Below are 17,457 nucleotides of genomic sequence, written 5' to 3' on the forward strand. Positions count from 1 at the left end.
GGACAACTTCTTTACTATCTAACAGGCTAACTTAACTCTCTTATTACAATATTTCAAACACAGTCTAAAGGGTTTAATTTTCTCCCTTCTTTTTCTTCCTTCTCCACTCTTTATATATTAGGTGTCATATTATGTACTCCTTGTGTTATCTGTTAACTGACTTTGTGGGTAGTTGGTTTAATTTTGCATTTGCTGAGTAATTAATTATTATACTTTCTTTACTAAGGTTTTATTTTCTCTGGTGATTGCAATTTAGCCTTAGGAAAACCTCCATCTATAGCAGTCCCTTCAAAATACACTGTAGAGACAGTTTGTGGGAGGTAAATTCCCTCAACTTTTGCTCATCAGGAAATTGTTTTATCCCTGCTTCAAATGTAAATGATAATCTTGCCAGATAGAGTGTTCTTGGTTTGAGGCCCTTGTGTTTCATTGCATTAAATATATCATGCTATTCCCTTCTGGCCTGTAAGGTTTCTGCTGAGAAGTCTGATGATAGCCTGATGGGTTTTCCTTTGTATGTGGTCTTTTTTCTCTCTCTGGCTGCTTTTAATACTCTGTCCTTGTCCTTGATCTTTGCCATTTTAATTATAATATGTTTTGGTGTTATCTTCCTTTGGTCCCTTGTGTTGGGAGATCTGTGCACTTCCATGGCTTGAGAGACTATCTCCTTCTCCAGATTGGGGAAGTTTTCAACAATTATTTCCTCAACAACACCTTCTATCCCTTTTCCCCTCTCTTCTTCTGGTAACCCTATAATGCATATATTTTTCTGTTTGAATTGGTCACACAGTTCTCTTACTATTCTTTCATTCCTAGAGCTCCTTTTTTCTCTCTTTGCCTCTGGTCCTTTGTACTCCTGTTCTCTAAATTCTATTTCATTTACCATCTTCTCTATCTCATCTAGTCTGCTTTTAAGTCCCTCCATTGTATGTTTCATTTCAGACACTGTATTGTTTTTTTAAGTTTCTATCTCTTTCTTGAAGTATTCCCTGAGATCTTGAATGTTTTTTTGTAGCTCTGTGAATCTGCTTATGATTTTTATTTTGAGGTCTTTTTCAAGAAGGTTGGTAATTTAGTTTCACTTAGCCCTCTTTCTGGTGTTTGAGGCATTTTGGTTTGTAGAAAATTCTTTTGCTATTTCATATTTCTAATGATTATTATGGTATAATAACTGTGTAGGCAGCACCATCTAGTGCCCAGAAGCTGTACTCTGGAGCTTCCCAGTACCTGGATCGATGGTGGGGATTATAGGCATGCAGCACTGCTGCCTGCTGGGAGGAAAGAGTCCCTTCCTGCTTCTCAGACACAGTGCCTGCCTCCACTGCCATGGCTAGTGGGTCAAGCACACAGGGTGGAGCCTCTGCATTATACCTTTGTCTCTGCTGTAGGCAGGCCAGTCCTCCAACTGTTCTTGTGCAATGGCAGGGGCAGCAGGTTTGCAACCTGGTGCTGGCCAGGAGGAAGGCACAACAGGCTGTGTATCACAGTTGCACAGTCGGGGTCCTTAGGGCTCTGTTGCCAACCAGGGGGATGGAACAACTGAAGCTCCTGAAAGTCCTGCTGGGGTGAGTGTGTTGAGATGATTTTGTCCACCTGTCCTTTTGCCTCAGCAACAAGCTCTGTAATCGTTGCCCCTAAGGCCCCCTCTAGCTGTTGGGAAGTCTTTCAAGGTGCCCACCTTTCTTTTTCCCCAGAGTAGCCAGTTGTGGGTACCTGTTCTCCACAAGCAACTAGAATCTCAGTCTCTCTGAGTATTCTGCCTGTCTTTCCTTTCCAACCCCACTAATCTATAGAGCACCATGTAATGTGGGTTTGTGCTCCCACAGCAGATCTCCAGGGTGTGTATTTAGCAGTCCTGGGTTTCTACTCCCTTCCGACTCTGTTTCTCTTACTTCCGTTTTGAGCTGGGGTGGAAGGAGGGCTTGGGCCCTGCTGAATCGTGACTTTGCTACTTTACTCTTTTCCATAAGATCTTTTCTTTTTTCCAGTAGCAGGCCTTCTGTTGCTGTTTTCTTTCCAGTCTCTCTTTTGGATTAGTCATATTTGTTGTATTTTGATGTCATATGTGGTTTTGGGAGGAAGTTTCTGCCTCACTTCTCACACCACTATCTTTTTCCCTCCCCTTGCACATTTTCAAAGGATGTTTACATTAGATGAACTATACTATTTCTGTATCTTGGCATGAATAGATGCACTTGTGTTTATCGGGTATCCTGAACCCCTTTGAAGAAAGAGGTCCCAACATTCTTAGTATTTAAGTACAAGGACCCTTAGAGGGTGGAAACTTTCAGAGAGAGTTGTTTCTGTGGGTAGCAACTTCACATGTCTACAGGGACTAGAGAAGTAATGTAAATAAGAGAAGGAAGCCACGGTAACTATGGCAAACTGGAGGGAGTTTGCTTTTCCTAAAGTGAGTTAGCTGCTAATCAATTTTAGCCAGTTGCTGCTATGTGCAATCATACCTTTCAGACTTTCAAAAGACATTAGAAATCAATCATTTGTTGTTATGTCATATTCCCTGATTTGTAAATGCTGGCAGTTAATTTAAATTTCCCAGTATGCTATGTGGGACAACACTCAGCCAAAAAAAAGGAAAGAAGAATTTGCAGACTGATATTTGTAGGTTCTGATTTAGTCCATTTTTCTCATGTACAGATTGAGAAATATAAATGCAGAGATATAAAATGACATTTTCAAGCTCACATAGCAGTTAGTGGCAGAACTAAGAATAAAACCTAGGTGTTCTTTCTCTTTGTGCAATGCTAAGAAGTTAAACTTTTTTAGTACTCTGAGGAAGGCTAATGTTCCTTTCCCTAGAAAAGTGAATATACATTCCAAATTTTGCATACAGTTTTGGGGATTTCAGACTCTGTGAAATTCATCATGTGCACCAGATAAAGAACCTTCTTTTGTCCCTGCTGGTTCTTGTGTTTGCACTACAAAGGGCATACTATGCCCCATTATTCATGCTTAGGCAAACTCAGGGAGAGAGTTATTGGAAGCAAAAGCTGTAGGCCTCATCTCCTTTTTTCCCTCCCTTTCTTTTTGTATACTAAATCTTAATTAGACCATAATGATACATTTAAGTCTATGACTCTCTGTACTTCTGTTCGTCATGTAAGTCCATCTAATCATTGCTTTTCTAGTCATTTACACATATATATCACCGATAGGGACATTTGTGTGTTTTTTTAAAGTACATGGTATTTATCATGTGTATCATTTTGCAAGTATTTTTTTTAATCACCATGTTTTGCCTTGTATTCAGGTACATACAGATCTACTTCATTCTTCTTATTTGCTATATCATAATCCATAGCTTGTTAATTCTGTAGCCTATTTAGCCACCCACTGTTGATGGATACTTAGGATGTTTCCAGTTTTTCAGTACTACAAACAGTGTTGCAATAAATATTTTTGTGCATGCCTCCTTGACACATGTGCTAGTGTTTCTCAAGGGGAGAAAGAGAGCAATGAACTGGCCAAGCATGTGATTTCAAAGTGCTTAATCATTTTATATCAGCAATAACTGAAAGTCCCCAATTTCCCCAAAGTCCCTCATCACTTGATATTATCAGATTAAAACTTTCTTTTTCAAAGTGATAGGTAAGAAATGATACCTTAATGCAAGTAAGTTTGACCATCTTTTACATCTTTTCATCTGTTTACCAGCCATTTCACATTTCTGTTGTGTTCAAATCCTTTTTTTGGATTTCTTTTGGGCTTATTTGGCTTTTCTTATTTATAGGGATCCCTTACTTGTTTTCTCTTGTATTCTTGATACTAACCTTTTCTGTTGTCTATGTTATAAGTCTTTTTCATTTGTGTCTTTCTCATCCTGGTTTTGCTACTGACTAGCTCTGTGATTTGGGGGATGTTGACTTTCACAGAAACATTTTTCTCCCTTGTAACGTGAGAATACACTACCTCTTAGTTACTGTGTTACTATGAAATGCCAATTAAATAGTGTATGAGCTCTGTGATTTGGTGGGGTTTGGGGGTTCTCATCTGGTTTCTGCCAGCCATTTTATAGCTGTAAAGTGCTACCATTTAAGTTTTTTGTGAGATATCAATGAAAGAGCACATGAAAGTGCTTTGGAAAGTAAAGAATACCTTTGAATGTAAGGCATTTTGTCCCTTCTTTGGCTTTATTATGACTTATCCCTAGGAGCTGGCTTTTGTGAAGCATCCCACATTCTCCACAGATTGATCGAACTCTTGGGAGTGGATATCACAACATAGCAGCGCTTGGCACTTTCTATTCTACACTCTCTTGAGAAATGAAAGAGATGCATAAACAAGATAGATTCACATTGAACTCCTGAATTCTTGGAATGCATTAGGTGAGATGGAGGTGAAGAGCAATAGCAGAAGAATCTCACTTCTTTACCACTTACAGTGCTTGCTCCAAGAACTGACAGTAGAATTTGGCCATTTATAGAACCATGTATCTACAAGGTTAGAATTATCCTGCCTTTTTTTACTAGCCTGGTCCACTTTTCAATTAGAATCCAGTGTACAGAGGCAGCTATTCTATTCCACCATAGTGGGGGAATATTGGAGTATAGTCTCCTGCTCTGATTACTTTTTGTTTGATGACTGGCCTTGGCAAACAATTAACTAAAAGATGATAACACCTATGGTTTGGGGACACTCATACTCAAAAACCACCTTAGATCTAGATAACTCTGTCTCTCTGCCCTATGCTCCATGCTTTAGAGAGCTGTTTCTTTAGCCATGCCCATCCCCTTCTAGACCATTCTTAAAGTGCCCGGACCCAAGAATTACCTGACAGAATGTCCTGAACCTGCTTCAACAGCCTGCAAAACCTCTGACTCCATCCTCCCGAAGATAGATCAAGCCATTAGACTCTACCCCTGACATGTGCATTCTTATTCTTAGGTCCCAGGCATGACCAAGGGCAACTGCTTAAGAGGGATGTTCCCCGAGTCTGAGTGTACTACCTTGAACACCTGCATACAAGACCCTTGAGGTACAAATGGGAGGGAAAGAGAAAGGAGGGGGATTTGAAGCCAGGGTCCTCCATTTGTACTCTTGCCTCAGCCCTGCAGCTCTTAGCAGCAGGTCTGCCCAGAAAAGCCTCTTCCTTCTGACCAACTGCTTATTTTACAGGTTAAAAAAGGCATTGAAGAAGGTTTTCTTCACCACCCATTTAGAGTCTCTGTATAGCTAGGGTGGGGAGGTGAAATGGATGAATTTCTGAAGGGACATTTGCTGTCTCTGTGCCTCTTCCCTGTCTGTCCCTTGAGTATGCAAGGCTGCTGATATTTTGTGAAAAGGAAGAAGGATTCTGCTGACACACTGTATTTTTATGAAAGAAGGCTAAGGGTTCCCCTTATCTGTCCACACAAGGCACATCTGCCTCCAAACAGGCTGTGTGCTTCTTAGGGATTCCTTCATTGTCTTGTTTCTTTTCTGAATGTTTTAAGGCACAGTTTTGTGCATTCCTTTCTTTTCTCTAGAGCCAGGGGGAAAGTCATGATATATCAGGGCTCTTGCTAAGGAGCTTAAAATGGGTGCTGGCAGCTGGAATATGGGGGAAGCGAGCTTTCCAGGGACAAATGACCTGCTTGTTCAGCCAATGAGAAGCAAGTTAGAGGAATGAGAGCACCAGACAGGCTTTATTGTCTGATCATCTCATAAAAGCAGGATTGTGTCTGACAACTTAACCCTTTTTTAGGTACTTCATGTCTCATCCATTCCCTGGTATGTGACCTCCAGATTCCTTTTCCTAACTGCTGTAAGACTACAGAGAGTAAAGATTTAAACTGGTAAAGAAATTTGGAGAGTTGTAAATCATAATTTTAAAAATATAAATTTTAAAAACTTAGAACAACAGCTAAAATGGAAACTAAGCTGTGTGGAGAGCTCATTTAGAATGGTATCAGTCTTAGTCATGTTGCATCAGACTTTTATTGTATAGGCTTGGGAGGAAAAGAAAGTTAGAGGGAAAAAAAGATTTAGCCTTTAGTCTATTTTAAACTGTATGATGGAGTCTTACTCAATTATTCCTGTTTTGAAGAATTAGAATTGGTTCTTCAAATTTGGGAAATATCACTGATACTGAGGCCAATTTTGAGTAATAGATATTTATACTGTTCATTTATATTGTACTTCCTTATTGTCTCTTCCCCTATAAAAAATAATAGTCATTTTACTTCTTCCTGCTTCCTTTTCATCACTTGTAAAATTAGGGGTATCCTACCGTAGTCCATAGAAGAGTTGAAATAAGAAAATAAACTTATTCATGTGATTTTTAGATTGGACTGTTATTCTTATTATTAGGGTATTCATGTCTAAAGATTGTGTGTGTGTTCATTCATTTGCTCAGTAAACTTTCTGAAACCCTTGCTGCTGAGCATGGGCACAGGTAAAAAGATAAAAGATATAGTAAAAGTTGTAGTTCTTACCCTTAAATATTTAAAACATTTCAAGGAAGACAGACAATGATAATAAAAATGTTTCATCTGTTATGTTCACCATGTGCCAGGCCTTGTTCTAAGCACCTTGACATATTTAATCTTACTACCTGTGAAATAGGTACTGTTATTAGCTTTATATTACAGATAAAGAAATCCAGGTGCAGAAAAGCCACGTGACTTGCCTAAGGTCACACAGCTAGTGGTTGAATTGGGGCTAGAATTCAGGCAGTGTGGCTCTAGTGTCTATTTCCTAAAACAGTGCTGACAAATACAGTAGTCACTAACTCCTTATGTGGCTTTTGACACTTGAAATGTGTTGGTATGTAAGTGTGAAATACTAGATTTCAAAGACCTAGTGTGAAAAAATATATATAAATTATCTGGTGTTGAAATTACATGTAGCAATAGTGATATTTTGGATATGCTGAATTAAGTAAAATATTAAAATTAATTTCACTTTATTTTTGTGACTACCAGAAAACTTAAAATTACATGTGTGGCTGGTATTTGTGGCTTATGTTATATTTCTATTAGACTGTACTACTTTAAATTATTACAATACAATAATAATAATAATAGGTGACATTTACTGAGTACTTACTATGTGCCACATACTGTGCAAACACATACCTTTACAAACACTACTTCAGTTAAGCCTCAGAATAACCTTTTTTATTATCCCCATTTTATAGAAATGGAAGGTTTTAAGAAAGTCAGTAATTTGCCTGAGGTTAGTAAGCTAATCAATGACAGAACCCAAATCTGAAATCTTACATCTAATTCAAAAACCTATACTCAACCAACACATTGTAGTACTATTTCCAGTTTAGTCTTGGGGCTTTTTCTTTGTTTTTACTTTTATAAGAATATTTAATACTGCATACTTATGTATTTAGTATGTAGAAGTTCAAAATAAAAATTAGTAGGTCATAAAATAGACATCCCAAATGGAAATCCCTGTTGCAGAGTCTTAGCCCTCAGTGAACACCAGCACACTTGAGCCCTGTGATGAAGTAGTGAGTCAGACTGTATAAAATTCATTTAATTTTCATTCCAATAGTTCTGTCAGATCACTGGGCAATTTATGGCCCTACCCTCTTTGTTCACAGAGAAGAAGAAGAGGGGTAATCCAGCTTTCCTTAGTTATTTAGTTCTCTTGACTGGTAAGAAGAAAATTTGTTCTCCATTTCATTGTCCTAGGAAATGCTGTTTGTGTTCAAGAGATCAACAAAATGCTAATGACCCCTGATTTTTCTTTCTTCTAGAGCAAAGACTCAGGTGGACTGAAGGCAGCTATGATAGAGTTGGTGGAAAGGTTAAAGTTCAAGAGCTCAGACCCTAAAGTAAGTATTGTTTGGGAATAATTGGGCATTGGTACCCCAAGTATTCCTTTTTCCTTGAGCTAAGTTCAAGGGATATTAATGATCGTCTTTCTGAACATTGTATCAAGGTCTAATTAAGCCTGCCCATCAGAAGCAGTGTTCTGATATGCCTAGAGAAAAGTCGTCTATTTTTCTCCTTTTCTATTTTATGACGTACAACACGTACTTGTTAATTGTTTTCCCTGAACTGCAGACAAGTGCATTTTTAATCTTCCTTTAACAGGCTTTTGAGACTACTCTCCTCAGTGTCCATTAAATCTCACTAAAGGTATCTGCAGTGCTGATCAGCCTAATGCTGGCAGCTGGAGTACGCTCCAGACCCATCCAGTTGGTGCTCAGTACTGATGTCTTGTCTCTCCCCCACTTATAGGAGCCAGCTGCCATGGCAAATGCTCTTTTGCCATGTAAATATGTAAATCCTTATGAGCTGGGGTGTAGTTTGGGAAATGATTTAAGCTTCCCAGCTTTCTTTGTAAGATCATGGGGGCTGCAGGATTGGTATTCTTGGAGATGCCATACCGTGTTGGAGGTGGACTGGGAACTGAAAATGCTGGAGGGATATGGACTACACATACAGCCTCCCTTCTATCCTGATACTTACTGTGGCACCACCTGATATTGGTGCCTGCTGGCTCTGCCTAAGAGCCAAGCCTTTCACAAATAGGAAAAGGAGCATGATTTTGTTTGACTTTTTGTATCTTCTTTTTTTTTTTTTTAATTTGAAGTTCTTCGTAAGGGAAATAAGACTAGCATTTCTTGAGCACCTACTGAGAGCCAGGTACTATGCTAGGAGCCTTACACACCTTTTAAAAAATTGTGGTGAAATATATATATAATGAAATTTACCATTTTAACCATTTGTGATAGTTCAGGTCAGTGCCATTAAGTACATTTACATTGTTGTGCAACCATCACCCCCATCCATCTCCAGAACTTTTTCATCATCCCAAACTGAAATTCTGTATCTATTAAACACTCACTCTATATTCCCTCTCTTCTCTTTACATACTTGTGATTATTGCAACAACCTTGTAAATTAGCTTACTGTTCCTTTTTTATTGATAAGGACACTGAAGTTTAGTAAGTAGGGCCATTTGCCCCAAGTCTAATGTAATTTAGAGCTAGGATTCAAACTCGGACTTCAGTATCTGTACTCTTTTATATCACGCTGCAGACCAACTGGATTTCATCTCCTTTCTACCATATAATCACATTGTGCCTCTGTTTTCTAATCTGGGACAGTATATGAGGCAGAGCCACAATGATAGGCTCTTCAAAAGGCGGCTGCAGACACCAGTTTACAAAATTATTTTCTCCTCATACAGCAATGAAAGTACTGGGACATTGGTAAAGACTTTTGTCTTCTGGTACAGTTAGGGTTTCAGAGGTAGAGAGTATCTGGATAGAAAAAATTGGAGCAATCCTTATCAATTTGCTTAGCAAAAGTAAAAATACCCCTGCTATAAGTAGCTTTCCTTTTAATGAATTAATAATTAATTATTAAACTTACTGAAAATTTTTTTTAACTGAATTTCTCTGGTTTCTGGGGCAACAGCTCTCCTGAAAGAGACAATTATATTTTCTCTTTCTGTCACACACACATACTTGTAGGCAGGGTAGGACAAGAGGATGTATACAGATTACATTGAGTGGCTTTTGTGCATGATGATAATACAAGTAAAGTGCCTTGGGATCCTTTATGCATATAGTGCTTCTGATGAAAAACTTGCCATTTTCCCATGATGCATCATAATCTAAGGGATATTCATTAGGACCTGACCTGATCTTGGATATGTGTACATAGATACTCACCTCTCTTTTATCTTCTCTTTATCTTGCCCTGGATTATTTCCAACCAATCTATTTTATTTTCAAGCTCCTTTCTAGTCTGTCATATGCATATGCTATATATACCTGAAGCCAGCTTGAAGGAGGACCAACATAATTACAGAATGACTGCCAGATCACAAAGTGGGGATGAAAAACGGGACACTTAAATGCACAATTTCTGCAATAAAGAAAATTTTCCAGAAATAAAGTGGTGTCTTCCAAGAAACCCCTAGGTTTTTAGTCTGTTGTTTACCTTCAGAACCCCATCATCCCTTTTCTAAGTTGGCCTATATAAGGAGAGCAGAATCTCTCACGCTTTTTGACCTGTCATTTTCTGGCACAGCAGCTTTACATAGAAGCAATGATTTGAGTCATGGAGCACTGAGCACTATCTCTGCCTCACTTCCTCTAGAATTCTCTAAAACATCACAAAGCTTGATTAGTCCAGACACTGAAGTCTTTTGGGAAATGAGTTAATTTTTACCTCTGAGTTTTGCCAGAGAGGAGTGGAAGATGCTTAGATTAACCATTTTTTAAAATTATAAAATAATATATGCTTATAGATTTAAAAATAAAAATATTCATAAAAGATTAGTAAAATGAATTTTCCCCAAGTTAACCACCATTAACAGTTTGGTGTATAATCTTCTAGACATTTTTCTATGTGGAAATGTGCTTCTAAGATTTTTTATAAAAATTATACTATACCTATGGTTTCATTAACACAGAATATATTAGACATCTTGTGTGTCAATAATCTAGACTTACTACTTCTTAATGAGATGCCTCATTTTATCCAACATCTTCTTTTCTTCTAGACCAGTGGTTTTTCAACTTTGGTATGCATTAAAATCACCTGGAGGACTTATTAAAATACAGATGCTGGGCCTACCCCTAGAGTTTCAGATTTTGTGTATCTGGGGTGACTATAGACTGTGTTGGTTGGACCTTGGCTATTTTTTCCCTTTTGTTTTGATATTTCATTCCTTTCATTAAAAAGCCAGAAAAGCCATTGTAAACAAATCCAAGTGATTTCAACTTTGAAAAAAAAAAACATAAAAATCCAGGCTTAGAACTAAAACAAATTGAGCCAAGTAGCAAAGGATGTAAGGGAGAGGAAAGGGAGGTGGATTGAGGAGTCAGTTCAGCATGCCTGAGAGGACAGGATTCCTTGAAACCATCATGTCCAACAGAGAAATGGCAAAGCCAAAAAGACGGAAAGTAGTCCTGGTCAGGATTCAGCAAGATGAGCAAAGCCTATACCATGGTCCAGGGATGCACTGAATTCTAAACCAGAGGAACAGCAGGAGACATCAAATCCCAGCCACTAGAGGTGAGCCTGAGGACAGGAAGTAAGAGCTAGTGATGGTTAGTAAATAAGGCACAGGACCAAAAGTTGTGTGCAGGAATATTGCTATGGTGAGCCCTGTTTTAAAAGGCTGTATACCTCCAGGGATCTAGAACTTTGTATATAATGGAAAGAGATTATTTTTAATAACAATCTTTAGTTTTTTTAATTGGAAGTAGTTTTTAAATAAGACATCCTAATGTGTTTGACATGATTCAGTTTGCAAACATTTTTTTCAGCCAAATTTTTCAGAAGCATCTATTACACAAGCAGAATTTTTGTTTATGGATTTTTTTCTTGTATTTATGCTAGGCTAGGCTTTAGGGAAATTAGAAGATGCAATTAATCAGTGGTGTGTATATATCTCTACCTTCAAATTAGGAAATTTGAAGCATTCTGAGTTCTTTACAGCTTTCCTTTGTAATGAGTATGCGGTTAGTTGTATAGTTTACCCAGAGAAAACTGAGTCTTAGAAAAACATTGATTCTCTTCTCTTCCTAACCCCTGCCTGTCTCTCAAAAGCATTCAACTGAAAGCAAATCATGCCAAGCCCAATCAGACAAACCTTATGCAGTTAATAACAGCCTCTTTATTATGTATTAATTGCTTTTCTTTCTGTCTAAGATGCACTGTTCGTTGTTTCCTATAGTGGTGTGCTTGAGACAGTTGGAAACACAGTTATGTATGTCAAACTGATGCTTATCTTATAAGAAATTATTCTCAAAAAAGAAAAGGCATCTTAAACTTGAGCCAAGTGGCTCACATTATTCTGTCTGACTGGAGTTGAATTAAACATGGGATCTAGTCATATTAAGACTACCTAAAATATATCAGGTTTTTCTTCCTTATCTTCTCTAATCTCTAAAGGTGTTCTTACTCAAGTGTGAAACTAAAGAATTGTCCAGCAACATAATATTAGTTAAATAGATCTGAAAATTGTTTTCTTAGTTTTATTTAGCATTTACATAGCATTTTATAATTATAATCTTTTAAAAAGAAACTTTACAGTCCTTTTTAGTAGCTGATATCATTGACATGGAGCACAGCCAAGTCTTTTTCTCTCCTGTGCTATTCAGGCTTTTGTTAAAATGATAGGTTCTGTACTGGATATAGGCAAACCTAACTTGAATTCTTGTTGTCAGCATGCTGTTATTCACTGGGGCAAGCCAGGATGTGGGCTGGTCCTTGCCCTGTACCAAGACAGAAGCATCAACTGGGCCAGTGTTTATTTAACAACAGGGGCAGAAAACTGAGATGCCTGTTACCAAGTAGATTCACTCAAAAGTGTTCCTTGGTTGGAGGGTTTTTAAAATTATTGACTTATTTCTGTACTTTTCATAAGGAAAGAATATGTAAGTAGTAATCTTGGAGGACATGAATTGTGTTGATCTTATCTCTCTACCTTGAAGCATGGTACCTGGCTCATAGTAATGGATATGCATCATCTATTTCAGTAACCTTATGAAAAGAAATATTATTTGCCTTGTTTTGTAAATGAGCATTCCAAAATTCAGAAGTGTTAAATAGCTTTTGCTAGAAATTATGGGACCAGGACTTGTTCTTTCTCAGGTCTGATCTCATCTCTCGGGCATGCAAATGTGGCCCTTTTTCATCCTCTATAGACACTTAGACACTTGGACAGCAGAAAGAGAAGGAGGCTGTTTGCCTTCCTTCACTGTCCTCCTGTGTTCATCAAAACAAAACAACTTTCCCCTTATCACCTCCTGCATTTACAGTAGTAATACATGTTCTCCATAGAAAGAGTGGAAAATACAAATATAATTAAGAAAGAAAAACATTAGCCATTTTTCTGCTATCTGCAGTATAATCTTTGAGTACCTTTCTTTAAAAAAAAAAGAAAAAAGAAAAAAAGCAGATTCTTGAACCTCACCCAGAGCATCGAATTTAATAGTGCTGAAATCTGCCTTTTTAAAATGCAGCCTGGATGGTTCTGATGCACGTGATCAACATACCACACTTTGAGACACACCTATGAAAAAAATGGTTAATGTTATGGTGCTTTGCTTTTTTCAGATAGAAAATTAGAATTATATATATATATATATATATATATATATATAATATATTTTTATATAATATATATATATGTAGCTATTCTGTTTATATACATAATACTATGTAACTATATATAATCCTATATACTGTATATGTGTGTGTTCTCCTTTTTTCATCTAACATATCCATTATAAATGCATACATTTTTATCATTTGAATCCACTTCCAAACTAGAAAACTAAAATCTTTGATTGCCAAGTGGATTTTTTTTTTGATTGCCAAATGGATTTTTTGTATTTTTTGAGGCAGGAATGACAGTTACAGTCTAAGGTTTATTCATGCACAGTGGAAACTGAATTAATGCGAAGTCAGGTACATAGTCATGCAGATGGCCCCAAGCTATCTGTCTAACAGCATCTACTGCCCCCCTGGTCAGAGTGTCTCACATGGTGTCACTGAACAAATTAGTGTAGGACTCAATGAGAAGTCTAAGGCCATCTGTTCCAATTCTCCCACTTTACAGATGAGAAACATAGGCACCAAGAGGGTAAGGGTTCTTGCCTGAGATCACCCAGGTAGTTATAAGTAAAGCTGGAGTAGGTTGACATCTTTTAGGACTACAGCTCTGTAGTTTTCCCAATAAAAAGCAGTTTTTTCCATTTGGCAAAAGTGTAAAAAAATAATAACCCTCATATATTTCTGGTAGGAATGTAAAATGGTGCAATCACTTGGGAAAGTTCTGGTAGTTCCTCAAAAGATTAAACATAGAGTTGCCAGATGATCCAGCAATTCCATTCTTGGGTATATACCCAAAAGAAATGAAAACATGTCCACATAAATATTGCACACCAGTGTTCATCGCAGCATTATTCATACTATCTTGAATGTGGAAACAACCCAACTGATGAATGGATAAATCAAATGTGGTCTATCCATAGAGTGGAATACTATTTGGCAATAAAAAAATGAAATACTGATACATGCTGATATAAGGATATATCAGCTGATATTGGATATAACCCTTGAAAACATTATGCTAAGTGAAAGAAGCCTTTCACAAAAGAACAAGTAGTGCATGATTCCATTTACATGAAATGTCCACAATAGACAAATTTGTAGAGATAGAAACTAGACTCATTGTTTCCTGTGGCTGAGGGAGTTTGTGGGGAGGTGTGGAGGGAACTCCTAGTGGGAATGGAATTTCTTTTTGGTGTCATGAAAATGTTCTAAAATTGATCGTGGTAATGATGGTACAACTCCATGAATATACTAAAAAAACACTAAATTGTATACTTTAAATGGGTGCATTATATGTGAATTATATCTCAGTAAAGCTATTGAGCAAGCGACAGAGAAAGAGATTAGTGTCTGAATCACTTTTTTCAGCCCTTCAACTTGAAGTGGCAGCAATGAATAGTCTTTTTCTTTCTCCTGTCCTCTTCTAGACAGAGATGAGGGTCAGAAACCTGATGTAGCCTCAGGCGGGGGTTGGGAGTATTCTACAGTTATTCAAAACTCAAACTCAGAGTCACACTGCAAAGGGACATCTCCAGCATTGATAGCTGTGTGATCTTAGGCAGATCCTATGTTTAACCTCTCCATTTTATTTTTTCAGCTACAAAATAAGGAATATTAGTACTATTTCATAGGGTTGTTAGGAAGGTTAAATGAGATAATTCATTTAAAGTGCTAAGTATCAACATCCTGTAAATGGTGGCTGCTGCCAACTTTCTCCTAGTCCTGAGAACCACCACTACTTTCAGCAGAAGGGCTTCCACCGCCCCTACCCCCAGAGTTCAGGAGAACTTCAGTCCTTGCGGAGAAGAATAAGCCATGTTTGTACCTACCTAGATTTTATACTTTGATCAATTAACATTTCCCAGGGTTAGTGACACTTATAGAGATTGCAGGTTTTAAAGGCTTTTGCTACCTCTTTGAGCAATAATGACATGCAAATAAACTGAGTTGAACCTTCATAGTTAGAACCCTTGGTGTTGCTGCCTAGCCAGCTGGCTAACCCCGTAGGTACTGCATGTCTGCCTTGCTGGGTGTCACTTCAGTGTAGCTCTACAGCCAGTTCAAGTCAAGGCAGATGTATCTGCCTTGGGAGTGTGCAGCTGTGTGTCCATTTGTTCCCAACAGAAATGAAAAATCAATGCATAGAGGCAGTTATGTTTATTGTCATAGAACAAACTCTCTAGTTAGCAAAACTGGTGCCAAATTAAAAGAAAAATAAAGAAATTAAAGAGTCACAAAAGAAATTAACTGTCACATTTAAGAGACACAGGAGGAGATACATCCCCACTTTAAACACCACTGAGATTCTTGCTGCGTTTCTACCTCTCCTTCCTTCTTCCCAGGCAGCTTTACCCTTTGGCCATCCTCTTCCTATTGGAGTCCCAGAACCCCTAATTGAAGAACAATGCAAATTGACTCTAGGCATTTTAAAACTGGATGGGCATGGTTTCTGAACTGCCTGGTGGGCTGGAGCATTGTTAGAAAGCAAAAGGATTGAGCTTTAAATGGCTTAATATGATTAACACAATGTGGTTTCTTTTCCCCCCTGTTCCAGCTCCTCTCTTCACTGATGGGAGACTTCAAAATACACTCTCTGCTAAAGCTTGAAGGACTTAGTATGTAGCAGTGTAGAGAGGGCAGTGGAGCTGTCAGGACTCCCCCATAGAAGCCACACTTCATGTTTCCAGTGCAGGATTTTATTTGGCATTCAGTTTAGGAGCCTGGGTACCTAGATATAAAACTTCACTGTGATAGTAGTGGTAAGAACCACCCCAATTTTTATTTAACAGCCTCCTTATCTGCTGTCCACCTCCCTCCCCTTTTCTGTTCAAACTCTCACTCAACTAGGGAATAAAATTCCAGTTTGCTCAAGGAAAAGGTATTTTCTTTTGATATATTAAGGCTAAAGCCAGAGAATGCAGCTCCTAGTCTACCTCAGATATGTGTGTAGATGCTTGTGTATATATTAAAACATTAAATTTGAGAACCACACCTCTCTCCTGAATGATTCTGCATTTGGCCAAAGGCAGAATCTATCAGGTCTCTGCAGCTGTGTAGAAAACTTCCATTCAGCCCAGTGATCTGGTTGATAATCAATGCTGTTATCAAATGGGTTTTGTTTACTTCTGTAGCAAGTAAAATAGATTCCATGATATCTTTCTAATTCCTAACTCAACCTGATTAGACATTATTTGCATTATATATAATACATATAATGTTTATAAGGCATCATAAACAAAGATTTAAAGGTTTAATGACTTATCCAAGGCCACAGGGCTAATGATACCAATAAATTGCTTTTCTATGATTGCTATATAGAATTATTAGTAGTTATAGGAAGTTATTAACTTTTTACTTATAAATGATGGGTTGGAATTAGTATGCCAATATAGAGTTTGTTCAGACTTTCAGGGGAAAAATTACATTGAGTAATTTTTTACTTTCCTTTACTTTTATGGTGAAAGAACACAGACATTGGAATCAGGTGACCTGAGTCCACATACTGGCATTTACTACCTATATCCCTTGATTTGTCTGAACCTTCGGTTTCTTTCATTAAATTCGAGTAATTACCTGAAAACAGGGACTTTTGAGGAGGAAATAGGAAATGATGGAAGATGATAGTACCATGGCCTTTGGGGGTGCAAAAAATATTTTAGCAACTGTAGTTAGTTAACAAGCCCTGTGGTTCTTAGGTAAATAGATTGTTAGTTGCTCAAGGGGTTGTACTAGGGCTTCAGTCCGCAACAGAAAATATGATAGAGGTAAGTTGTGAGATTGAGGAGCTAACTATACCTATAAACAATGTGTGGGTGGTGAGGAGCAGGATGTGACCTGTCCTTCTTGTGCTCTGCTTCTGTATCATTGATGTAGACTGTATCTGATCCTATCTAACTGGAAAAGGCCGCCATTGCTCCCTGACAACCTGTGGCCATCTACTGAAATTGAGGCAAGGAACCTCTGATTATGACATCCTTACTCTTCTTTTACTAGGATGTGTGAGCAGGACCTTCCTGTGTTCCTTTGGTTACTATTATTGGGACCAGCAGAACAATTCTGCTGATGTCCCTGTGTGCCCAGAGAGTACTTCCTTCCCATGAATTATTTTGCATGAGCTTCACCAAAATATCTGTAAGAATGATATTATTACCCCTTTTTTACAAATGAAGAAACTCACCTGTCACCTTTCTGAGCTTCAGAAGTGTAGAGTTAGCAGAACTAGTACTCAGACTTCTTTCTCTACCACAAGAAAGTCCATGAGCTTTACCATATTAACTCTCAGTAGCAAAGCAACCTTGGAAAACATGAGACCTACACCTCAGGGCTCTTTCCAGAGTATTTCTGGTGTTCTGAAGTTTTTTTGGTTTTGTGGTTTGAATAGTATACAGATAGCTGTGACTTTGTGAAGAAGGTATTGGGG

General features: G+C 37.9%; 1 protein-coding gene across 6 annotated transcripts in view; it reads left to right on the forward strand.

The window, feature by feature from the left end:
• TRIM44 (tripartite motif containing 44) overlaps window positions 1–17,457 on the forward strand; it is a 150,384-nt gene that overhangs the window by 31,911 nt on the left and 101,016 nt on the right. For all 6 annotated transcript variants that reach the window (XM_073216407.1, XM_073216406.1, XM_037020026.2 and 3 more), the window contains exon 2: window positions 7,709–7,786. In XM_073216407.1, coding sequence (XP_073072508.1) covers window positions 7,709–7,786 — 78 coding nt within the window. The remainder of the gene's footprint in view (window positions 1–7,708; window positions 7,787–17,457) is intronic.

The sequence above is a fragment of the Manis javanica genome, chromosome 11 (genome assembly GCF_040802235.1).
Source record: "Manis javanica isolate MJ-LG chromosome 11, MJ_LKY, whole genome shotgun sequence".
NCBI classification, from domain to species: Eukaryota; Metazoa; Chordata; class Mammalia; order Pholidota; family Manidae; genus Manis; species Manis javanica.